The sequence below is a fragment of the Ananas comosus genome, linkage group 1 (genome assembly GCF_001540865.1).
Source record: "Ananas comosus cultivar F153 linkage group 1, ASM154086v1, whole genome shotgun sequence".
NCBI lineage: Eukaryota > Viridiplantae > Streptophyta > Magnoliopsida > Poales > Bromeliaceae > Ananas > Ananas comosus.
In genome coordinates, this window is record NC_033621.1 from 3,139,359 (window position 1) to 3,149,793 (window position 10,435).

At 36.8% G+C, this 10,435-nt stretch overlaps 2 protein-coding genes across 2 annotated transcripts; one reads left to right on the top strand and one right to left on the bottom strand.

The window, feature by feature from the left end:
• Nucleotides 2,904-5,862, top strand: LOC109718201 (protein BZR1 homolog 1-like). The gene is given in 3 exon segments (XM_020244286.1): nt 2,904-3,143; nt 4,753-4,959; nt 4,962-5,862. Coding segments are annotated over 3 exon segments (936 nt in total). The 5' UTR covers nt 2,904-2,918; the 3' UTR covers nt 5,466-5,862.
• LOC109708520 (probable GMP synthase [glutamine-hydrolyzing]) lies at nt 7,035-9,895 on the bottom strand. The gene is made up of 4 exons (XM_020230309.1): nt 9,359-9,895; nt 8,357-8,498; nt 8,126-8,264; nt 7,035-7,531 (listed from the first exon to the last, which is right to left on the bottom strand). The coding sequence occupies exons 1-4, from the start codon at nt 9,711-9,713 to the stop codon at nt 7,223-7,225; spliced, it is 945 nt and encodes a 314-aa protein (XP_020085898.1). The 5' UTR covers nt 9,714-9,895; the 3' UTR covers nt 7,035-7,222.

A 10,435-nucleotide genomic window follows, 5' to 3' on the forward strand; every position in this document is an offset into this window, starting at 1 on the left:
TTTTTTCAAATAAAAATATATTAAAAATATTTTTTTTATAATCATGATGGGACATATATATTTCTAAAAAAAGACATTTGATTGATTTGTTACGCTACGTCACCAATATACCCGTTGCATTCTAGAATTTTTCCTTAGTTACACCTACACCATATTATTTGTGTGTAGCCAATCATGTCTTTTATTTTTAAAAAATATATAATACAAATATATTTTTTAAAAAGATTAAGTTTATATAGGTTTCTGCAAATATAAGTGAATGTCAAATATGTCTCTGCAAAGTTCAATTTTTATACGGTATTCCTGTAAAAACTCTGATATTTTCAAATACATCCATCTGGTTTCTTACCGTTAGAGAATCGTCAAAGAACTATTTATATTTTTAATTTTATCACCATAAATACGGCCCTCTAAAAACTATAACAGTATAATATAAGAGAAGTAAATATGTCAAAAACTAATTGGGATTAAGTATTTAATCTATAATTAACTAAATTTTTCTAACAGATTCTAACGGTAGGAATATATTAAAAAATATCAAAATTTTTACAGGAATAATATATAAAAATTGAGCTTTGTAGAATTATACTTGTCATTCATTATATTTATAGTAATATGTATAAAATTAATTTCTAAAAAAATATAATGAAATAATCAATGAACATGATGAAGATGATATGATTGATTCGAAATGCCACCTATCCGAGTGTTACATTATTTTAGACTTTTTAGAACTCGGCGCGACCGTCGTTGGCACGTGTGAAAGGGGGCCGGTCTCCCATGTGTGGGTCTCGGGCCGACACGTGGCCTCAAGTTAGGTACCCCCGCACGTGCGTAGCAGCGACGGGCGCTGCTGCAGTAGCAACGTGCGTGGGGCCCAGGAAAATTTAGAACAGTTGTAACACATACGATTTATCCTAAATTAATTTTATTATTATTATAATATCAAATAAAATAAAAAAATTTAATCATATAATAATTACACATTAAAAAATAATATTTTGACTAAATTAGAAAAAATTTTCTTGTCAAAACCTGATTTTTCACATTCTCCATTTTATTTAAAAATCTACACTTTGGACTATTATAAAATAAAAAATATTCACTCCACCCTCGACCGTTAGTAATCCGTTAGGGTTCCGTTTATAAAATATTATTATTATTTTTTATGCCAAAAATGTCTTTAACCTTCTCTTCTGTTGCAAAAAATGATTAAAGACAAAATGATCATTTTGTCATCACAATTTACACCGTACCTTCTGTGACTATTTTTATTTTACAAAAGAACAAAGTGTAAATTTTAAATAACAGGAGGAAAAAATAAAAAATCAAATTTTTACAGAAGATTTTATATAATTTAGCCTTTTATTTTTTTTATATTTTTCAGCAATATAGATATATTCTATATATTCAATTAGATGTCTCACGATATTGGCAGTGCATATAGTTAACAAAAAATAAAATTAAATTAAAATTTGGTGACTTAATAAGTATACTAATATATGAATATATGTGTATAAATAAATTTAAAAAAGAATTTTATACTTGTATATTAAATAAATAATTTTTAAAACAGAGATTTTGTTTTTGTATGAAAAGCTCTCTCAGTCAAACAAAGGACTAAATTAAGATTCTATCTCTCTGTAATATTGTCTCCCAACTAAAAACAATAATCAAAACCATAATAAAACCATAATAACATTTTATTTAACTAATTAATCCCTAGTTGATTAATTAGCACACAAGCAACAGAAGAGAAATGTAATTAGGAGTTTATGGAGACCCCTGGATATTTCAAAGTGAACTCATTAAATTTTTTTTTTTTTTTTTTTTTTTTTTTNTTTTTTTTTTTTGATTGATATCTTCTGCTTCTAACTTTTTAGAATTAAATAATTTACATTAAAATTTTAATTATTTTTAAAAATTTATTAATAATTTTAATTATTTTTTTAGCAAATAAAATTAGATCAATTAACACTTAATAACTAATAAAACTATAAATTTGAGAAACTTTCAAATAAACCAAATATAAAAGCTCAATTTTTTTTTTTAAAAAAAATAGAAGTTGAGAGGTTTCAATCGAAAATTATAAAAAAAAAAAGAAAAAACTTCAAATACCACCCTTCTGGTTCAATATTTTTTTATTTTAGTACCATATAATTTAAAGTGCATTATCACTATAGTATTTTATGATTTTATTTTTTTCTTTCCAACAAAATTACAGGATATTAACAGTGATACACCTTAAACCACAAACTATTAAAGAAAAATATTCAAGGCTTTTTTTTTAAATTACAAATTTATCTGAACTATGAGTTATTTTGAAACAACCACCTAACTTTTGGTGGCCTCCTTATATATATATATATTTTTTAGAGGACTGAATGCAAAAAAAAAAAAAGTCTTTAAATAAACTGTCCATAGCTGAGGGCTGTATTTTAACTTGTTCAATAGTTGAGGGGTCTCCATACATTTCTACAAAAGTGAAACAGGGGCATTTCCGTAATTTTTTCTCTCTCTCTCATCCCCCANTTCATACATTTCTACAAAAGTGAAACGGGGGCGTTTCCGTAATTCTCTCTCTCTCTCTCATCCCCCATACATTACCATTTCCTCTCCTCCTCAAAAGAAGAGAAGAGAAGAGGAGAGAGAGAGAGAGAGAGAGAGAAAGAGAATCTATCCAATCTACTTGCAATAAAGAAACCCCCGTACGTTCCTCGTGAGCAATCTCAGAGAAAACACACACAACACACACACACACACACACATAGAGGGAGAGAGAGAGAGAGAGAGAGGTTAGGGTTAGGGCACAAACCCATCTCCGCAAATCGCTGCTCCAATGGCGAGGACGACGGAGCGCCCCTACTAGAGAAAGAGAGGGGGTGGGGGGGGGAGGGGGAGAGTGATAGTGTAATACGATGACATCGGGGGGAGCGGGGGGGAGGACGCCGACGTGGAAGGAGAGGGAGAACAACAAGAGGAGGGAGAGGAGGAGGAGGGCGATCGCGGCGAAGATATTCGGGGGGTTGAGGGCGCAGGGGAACTACAAGCTCCCCAAGCACTGCGACAACAACGAGGTCCTAAAGGCGCTTTGCAACGAAGCAGGGTGGGTCGTCGAGGACGATGGCACCACCTACCGCAAGGTTATCGTCTACTCCGCCAGCCCTTTCTCTTTCTCCTCCGTGTATCTGGATTTGGAGTTGTAATGGTGGGTTGAGATTTGGAGTGATTTGGGCCAAAGATGAGATTTTTTTTTTCTCTTTTTTTTTTTTCGATGATGTGGGTTTGGGGATTTTGCTCAAAATAATCGCTTGTGGAATATCTTTCTTTGTGATGTGTTGGTTTTGGGGGGTTTGGAGATGCAATGGTGGGTGGGTATGGAGTGATCTGAGCCAAGATGTGATTTTTCTGATGCGGGTTTTGGGACTTTTCCTTTTCTTTTTTTTTTTGCTGATTTTTTTTTTCCCTTTTCGGGGGCTAATCTGATTTTGTTTTGGGTGGTATCCCTTCCAATTTAGGGCTTTATTGAATTTGGTTCTCTCCAATACAAAGATCTGCGTGCAAGATTGCTTTTTGGGTGTTTTCTTAGATCATTTTCCCCTTGATAATTTGTTCTCATCAAACTACCCGTTCCTGGATCCCTTCAGATTTAATGAGATATCCTAAATTTAAAATGGTTTCTAGATCTGTGGCTGCAACCTTTTTTTTGTGGAAGAAACCCTAAATTTGCCCTTGCTTTTGAGCTTGTTTCACATTTTTTTCTAGATGGAAGGTTGATCCTCTTAGTCATGTTGCTTTTATCCAAAAGTTTTGATCTTAATTACAAAAAAAACAAAAAAGAAGAAAATTTTAACTTTTGATTCTCTTTTTCTTTTGACTGTTGCTCTTTGTTATGGCACCCTTTGGTGCATTTTTCTTTTTTTAATTTTCATTGGACCCAACATGATGGTGTCCTTTTAATTGGGTTGTGGAAATTTGTCTCTCTACTATTTAACTTTTCTTTCTATTGTTCCTCTCCCTTTTTCTATTTATGTTAAGCATTTTGTATCAAGTGATTTTTTTTTATTTTCTTCCTCTTCATCCACCTTTTGAAGAAGAGTAGAAAAAAGTGGGCAGGGGAAGAATAAAGTCAATTCATTTCCCAATTACAGGATTAGGGCACCTTCTAGACATCATGGACATTATCCAAACAAATCAAAAAGTTGAGAAATGAAAAAAGATTTCAATTTATTTATTCACCTTATCATTATGATTGATGGATGATGATCTACATTTCTTCATTGACCTCATAACATTGTTAATGAACATGATTCACTTTGTTCATCAACTCAGAAGATGATATTACTGAAAATGATTTAGTTTCTTTATCCTGCAGCAATAACAATGGTGCTCAATATATTTTATTCTGATCATGTATCTATTGTTACTTACCTAGTCATGAAGCTTTGATCTTTATCTCTAATGCATCAAATGTGTTGCGCTAAATACTTACCCTATATATATATTTGTTGCCTCCCTAAATCATAAGAATGAAATATCAATGTCCGCATTTACACAATTAATTAAAATGATGTAATTTCGTGATGATTTGTTCATTAAGTCATGAGATGATGGATCTCTGCATCAAGAATGATTGTGCTTAAAATATTTATTCTGACCATATCTCTACTGTTTCACTCTCTTTATGATCATGAAGTTTTTGTATATTCTAATGCATATTACCGCTCTTTTCATTCATTTTACTCTTTACAGGGATGCAAACCGGCTTCGCGACCTCCTGAATTGACTATAGAAGGCCCCTCGGCGAACGTAAGCCCGTGCTCCTCCTCCCACCATCTCAGCCCACTCAACTCCTCGTACCCTAGTCCGGTCCCTTCCTATCATGCAAGCCCGTCCTCCTCCTCCTTCCCTAGCCCCACCCGCGTCAACAACCCTAACCCCAACCCTACCCTTAACCCCTCTCTTTCCTCCGCAACCTCCCCACCCCTCTCCCCCCCCTCCGAGTCTCAAACAGTGCCCCTGTGACTCCGCCCCTGTCATCTCCGACTGCCGCCTCTCGCCCTGCGAAGGTGCAGAAAACTAATTGGGACAATTCTGCATTTCCCAATTCATTTTTTGCCGTCTCCGCACCCTCTAGCCCGACTAGAACCCGGTTTCACCACCATCATGCGACAATACCCGAGTGTGACGAGTTGGACATTTCCACCGTCGATTCTGGGCGGTGGGTCAGTTACCAAATGACGGCGCCTGCGTCGCCGACGTATAATCTTATCAACCCCGCCGCTCCTCTACCAGAGAGCGCGAGGGTCATCGGAGGTCTGGAAAGGACAGGGCGTGGCGGTGGGGCGGAGTTTGAATTCGAGAGCGGGGGGCGAGTGAAGCCTTGGGAAGGGGAGAAGATTCACGACGTCGGGGTGGAGGATCTCGACCTCACATTGGGAGTGGGCAGCGGGTGTGCTAAGTGAGTTGATGATCTTGGAGTTATATTTGGCTCGGACCGCTCAGGTTCGCGCTGTTCGCTTGTCTTGTGTTGGTATTATTCTGTAACGCGCGCATTAACATGGGTTGATTCTTTGATTGCCTTGAGCAGCAAATCATTGTGATGTTGAGCTACCAGTGTGATGGCAGTTGCTGGTAGCCTATTTCTGTAGATCAGCAATCAGGGTTTTGTTGCTAGCTTTGTAAATGTTGGGAAGAAGCTTGCTGAGGAGAAGTAATATCTCCTATCTCCCGTTCTAATCAGTTGGTTTATTCCAATGCTGTTTTCTGGGGTGATGTGAGCAATTAATATTTTCAAGGAACTGCTGTATTTATTAGGTCTACAAGAAAATTCTCTAATTGGATTTTTTTTTTTTTATTTTACTGTTGAGAGAAGATCTATAAATTGGAAGGTTGTTACTCGCTTCTCCAAATGGCCCTATTTTTTTTTTAAAAAAAAATTCAATCTAAAGAGATATGAAAATAGCATCTCTTTTCCTTACTGCATGAGACCCATAAGATTGTGATCGATTTGTTTGAGATTTATTGGAGAAATTAGAGGTATTCAATTTGTGCTATCCAAAAAGACTACTGTTAACAGATTTGTTGTGTTAAATCCGAGCTTTTGCTTTCAGGATTCGGAGTCTCGTATTTCACGCGTTGCTGAGAAGGAAACTTCATATTCTTTCTCTTTACTAAATGCTGTACAATGCTTACAGAAGCAGCAGAAGCAAAGTAAAACAGGCTCTCCTTTTTTCCTCTCTGTAGAAGTTCCAAATTACTCTTCAACCATAATTATTATGTCTAAAACTTTAGTTAATGCTGGAACTATTTCTCTTAATGCTGGAACTATGCTTTGTGGCTGCACCCTACACAAGCGAGATAGTGATATCTCCATGGAGGGATGCACTGTTCGGTCAAAGGGAACCAGGGAGCTTTCGAGGGGCCTCTCTTTTCTTAATGTGAGGCGTGGAGAAGCTGCTGATCTTTATGATGCACTCATCTACCAAACACTGCAGGAAAAAGCACTTCTTTTTTAATGAGAGCTGGGGCCAGGGAAAGAGCCATTTCAACTAAATGAGCCCCAACCCAGCCAAACCAAATGTTTTGAGGAAAACACCTGGTGGCCTTGTAATTTTACGGCATAGAATCTCAATAGGTTCAATAGGAACAAGGATAGTGGGAACACGAAATCCAAACAATTCGCATTTAAAACAGAAAAAAAAAAAAAAAAACAAATAAAGGGAACTATCCGAATGAGGTCTATCAATGTAGTCTCTGGGGTAAATTGTATGATTAGAGGTCCAAACTTTTTAGATTAGTTTCCATTTAGTTACAATTGGATCCTTCACATTCTGTTGCCATCATAACTTTTCCCTTCAAATGTCTCTCTTAAGATCGACAAAGTTGTCGATGTAACGACCATTAAATTAATATGGAGGTTGGAAGTCCAAAGTAGAAACGCGTCGACGGTTGGGGAATAATGGTGCAGTTTACCTTTCATTTATGAGCAGTACTAATATTAAGACCTTGCAATTGTGACAACAAAGTATAGCTGAACACGACGGAAGAAGAAACCAAATTCATTACTGTATTAGCAGTCAAATTGTGTAAGCATTACAGTGATATTACAAGCACAAACAGAATAAGAAGAAATTAGATACTACATAAACTCTTAACGCATACTATTTCCAGATCAAGTATAATTAGCAGAGCAGAGTGAAATGGTAAACCAACCTGCCTCTTAAGCCTCTGTTAGTAACATTGCCGAGATACTTTTCTTCACTTCAGCAGCCCGAGTGTGGTTTTCGCAGGCATTAAATCTAAAGCAGCTAGAAAGATGGTCGTTGACTATTCCTGCGGCTTGCATGAAAGAGTAAATAATAGTCGGCCCGACACATCGGAAGCCCCTTTGCATTAGGTCCTTGCTAATGGCTTCTGCTTTTGGACTCTTCACTGGAACTTGACGCGTGTATCGGAATCCATTGACTATCGGCTTGTGGCACACAAAGTTCCAGCAGTAGTTGCTGAAGGACCCAAATTCCTCTATTATCTGTAAATGGTAGACTCAGTTACTGCTTTAACTCATGTAGTGAGCATGCTTCGTAATATCGATAAGGGTTGTTATTAACATTTAACCAACATTTGTCTTTACATGAAAAGCAAACATCTAGTACAAGGATTTTTTTTTTTTTCATATTATAGAAAAAATAACAATGGGCAAACTCTATAGCAATACTACCATCGTAGTACTACCATTTAAGTCGGCAAAATCTGTTATCGGCAGCATGGTATCGAACTGCGGTCACGAATCTTAAATAACTTGTGAGTTCTAACTAAAATACCAAAATAAGGAACTCCACTTTAAAGCAGTGAGGTAACATAACAACATTATTAGCAGTTACATTTTATACAATATCTAGAAACATAACAATAAAGTAGCAGGAAATGTTTACACTCTTGTTAGAGTTAATTCGATTAAGAAGGCACCCAGAATGAGCAACCTACAAAAATATTTATAGGAATCCACTATAAAGTAGCCAAAGAAGCAGCTAAATGGCAATAAAAAGAAAGGAAATAGGGTAGATTCATTATTAAAGGCTATGTGCAATGCAATTGAAAATATACCTACACAAATATAACTTACCTTCTTTATTAGTCTTGCATTTTCTACGGCTGCTCTAATTTTCTGCTCTGATAACAATGAGCTACTTGATCTGAGTAGAATGATCTTCTTCTCGGTAAATTTAGCAATAGAAGAGTGGTCAAAATCATCAAATAACTTCCTGAGAAAAGAGTTCATAACTAAGATGTCAAAAGCACAACTAAACTCTGTTGTCGTAAATAAGCATTAGTGTTTTAAGACAATAACTATTACCTGAATGTGCCTCTCTTCTTTAGAATAGTTGGCCAGCTCAACTCTGCGAGAGCTTGCGATAATATAAGTAACTCGAATAGCTTTCGGTCATCAAATACCGGAGTTCCCCATTCCTTATCATGGAAAGTAACATATAGAGGGTCTAGCAAGGAAGAGAGGAATGATGTGCATAAATACAAGTATATGTGCTTTATCTTCAAACACAGTATCCAATTGCACATAGCATGCACTTGACAGAAAACCAGTGGTTTCATTGTTATCGTTCATTTCTCATTTACAATGGCAAATCGTGCCACCAATCTCCGAACTTTTAGTAAGGTTTTATTTTTGTCCTCAAACTTTTTAAGTTGGACATTTGATACTCTAACCATCGAAAGTGTCCCATTTTTGTCCTTATCCTTATTTACCATCCTACACCTCAAGCATCTCTCCGTTCATGCACCATGCATCTATCAACTCCTAATCTTTCATCTTATATTCAAATCCTACCACTCATTAACTTGCAGAGTATTCTATGTTTAAAAAAATTGGATAGTTGGATTAAAACTGTGAGATGCACAGAGGAACGAACGGGTTCGTGGTGCATAGACATACAAATGAACCAGGTGCAAGAGATAATTTTTCTTTAATTTGCATAAGGACTTTGAAACAATTCGGAAAGGTTCGGGGTCTCAAATTTTGAACTTTTTCAAGGACCAAACTATGAAAGAGGGATTTTTATTATTATGATTATTATTTCTTATAAACCAGTGGTTAAATTTCGAGTTCTTATTTCAAAAATACTGTATTTCTAGCTAGTAAAGTTCAAATACCTATTTCCAAAAAATACACAATGTGAGACTATATGGTTAGGGTAATATCAGTACATTTTCACCTTAATTACATCTCAGCAATAATATCCAATTTCATATAATTAGAATCAAATGAAGAGATTACCTGAACAAATTGAAATGATAAACCAAAACAAAAACCTATTAATGCCATTAAAGTTATTTAACTCACCAGAGTAAGGAGTTATCCACGAACACCTCTTCTTCTCCAACGACGGCTCCTTCGGTATCGAGGGCGACTCCGCCGCCGCGTCCGAAGCCTCGGGAGCGACCCTCGCGGCTCTCGCCACATTCTTACGCCGAGCTCCCCCGACCTTCGCCGAACCCCGATCGCACGAAGAGTCCGAGGAGCAGGACCCGGCTCCCGATGCGTCGAAGCGGCCCGATTCCGGCGGCCGAGTGGCCGGATTCGGCCTACTCCTCCTCTCCGACCCCTTCTTCTTCGTCCCGGGCTCCGGCGCCGCCGCCGCGATCTTCTGCTTCGATCTAGGGTTTGCCCCCGACCTCAGTGCGACGGCCCCCGGCATCGGACAAGGAGCGAAATTCGGAGCCAAAAAGAGCGAGATCCGAGGACGATTGCAGTGCGACGAAGGAGAATTGGAGGTGATTGTGATTGATTTGGGCGAAAAACCCTAGAAATTGGGTGAAAAAGGAGTGGTTTTGGGGAGGGTTAGAGAGAGAGAGAGAGAGAGAGAGAGAGAGGGGTTCGTGGCAGAGTTCGAAATGGAGAGGGGGAACAGTACGGAGGAGGTGGATTTAAACCGGGAACGAACGTAGGGCACGGGTGACCGGCAATAGCCGGTTACCGGCTCTCGCGTGCCGTTTCAGTTTTTAAGAAATGGGTGGAATTCCAGAAATGCCACTGGCTGTCGCGATTTATATCACAAATGCAACTATCTCTAGTAGATGGTTTTTTTTTTTTTTTTTTTTTTTTTTTTTTTTTTTTCCAATTTAACCCTTTTTAAAGGAATTTTTTTTAATCAAGAATCCAAGGCCTTATTTGATATTGTGTATATAGTGTTTTTGCTTTTAAAAGTCGCTCCTTTTAACCATTTTATTTTGAATTATTTTCATACATGATCCTACAAATATAATATATAATAAATGACAAATATATCTCTATAAAATTTAATTTTTATATATTATTTCAACAAAAGTCTTTTAAAAATATTCCTATCGTTAAAATCCGCTAGAAATATTTAGTTAACCATAAATTAAATACTTAATTCTGATTAGTTTTTAACATTTT

Coding starts and splice junctions, on each gene's coding strand:
- LOC109708520 (XM_020230309.1), bottom strand. CDS start 9,713: ATGCCGGGGGCCGTCGCACTGAGGTCGGGGGCAAACCCTAGATCGAAG. Junction 8,499..9,358: donor GTGGATAACTCCTTACTCTG/GTGAGTTAAATA, acceptor CTTCCTTGCTAG/ACCCTCTATATGTTACTTTC. Junction 8,265..8,356: donor AAGAAGAGAGGCACATTCAG/GTAATAGTTATT, acceptor CTCTTTTCTCAG/GAAGTTATTTGATGATTTTG.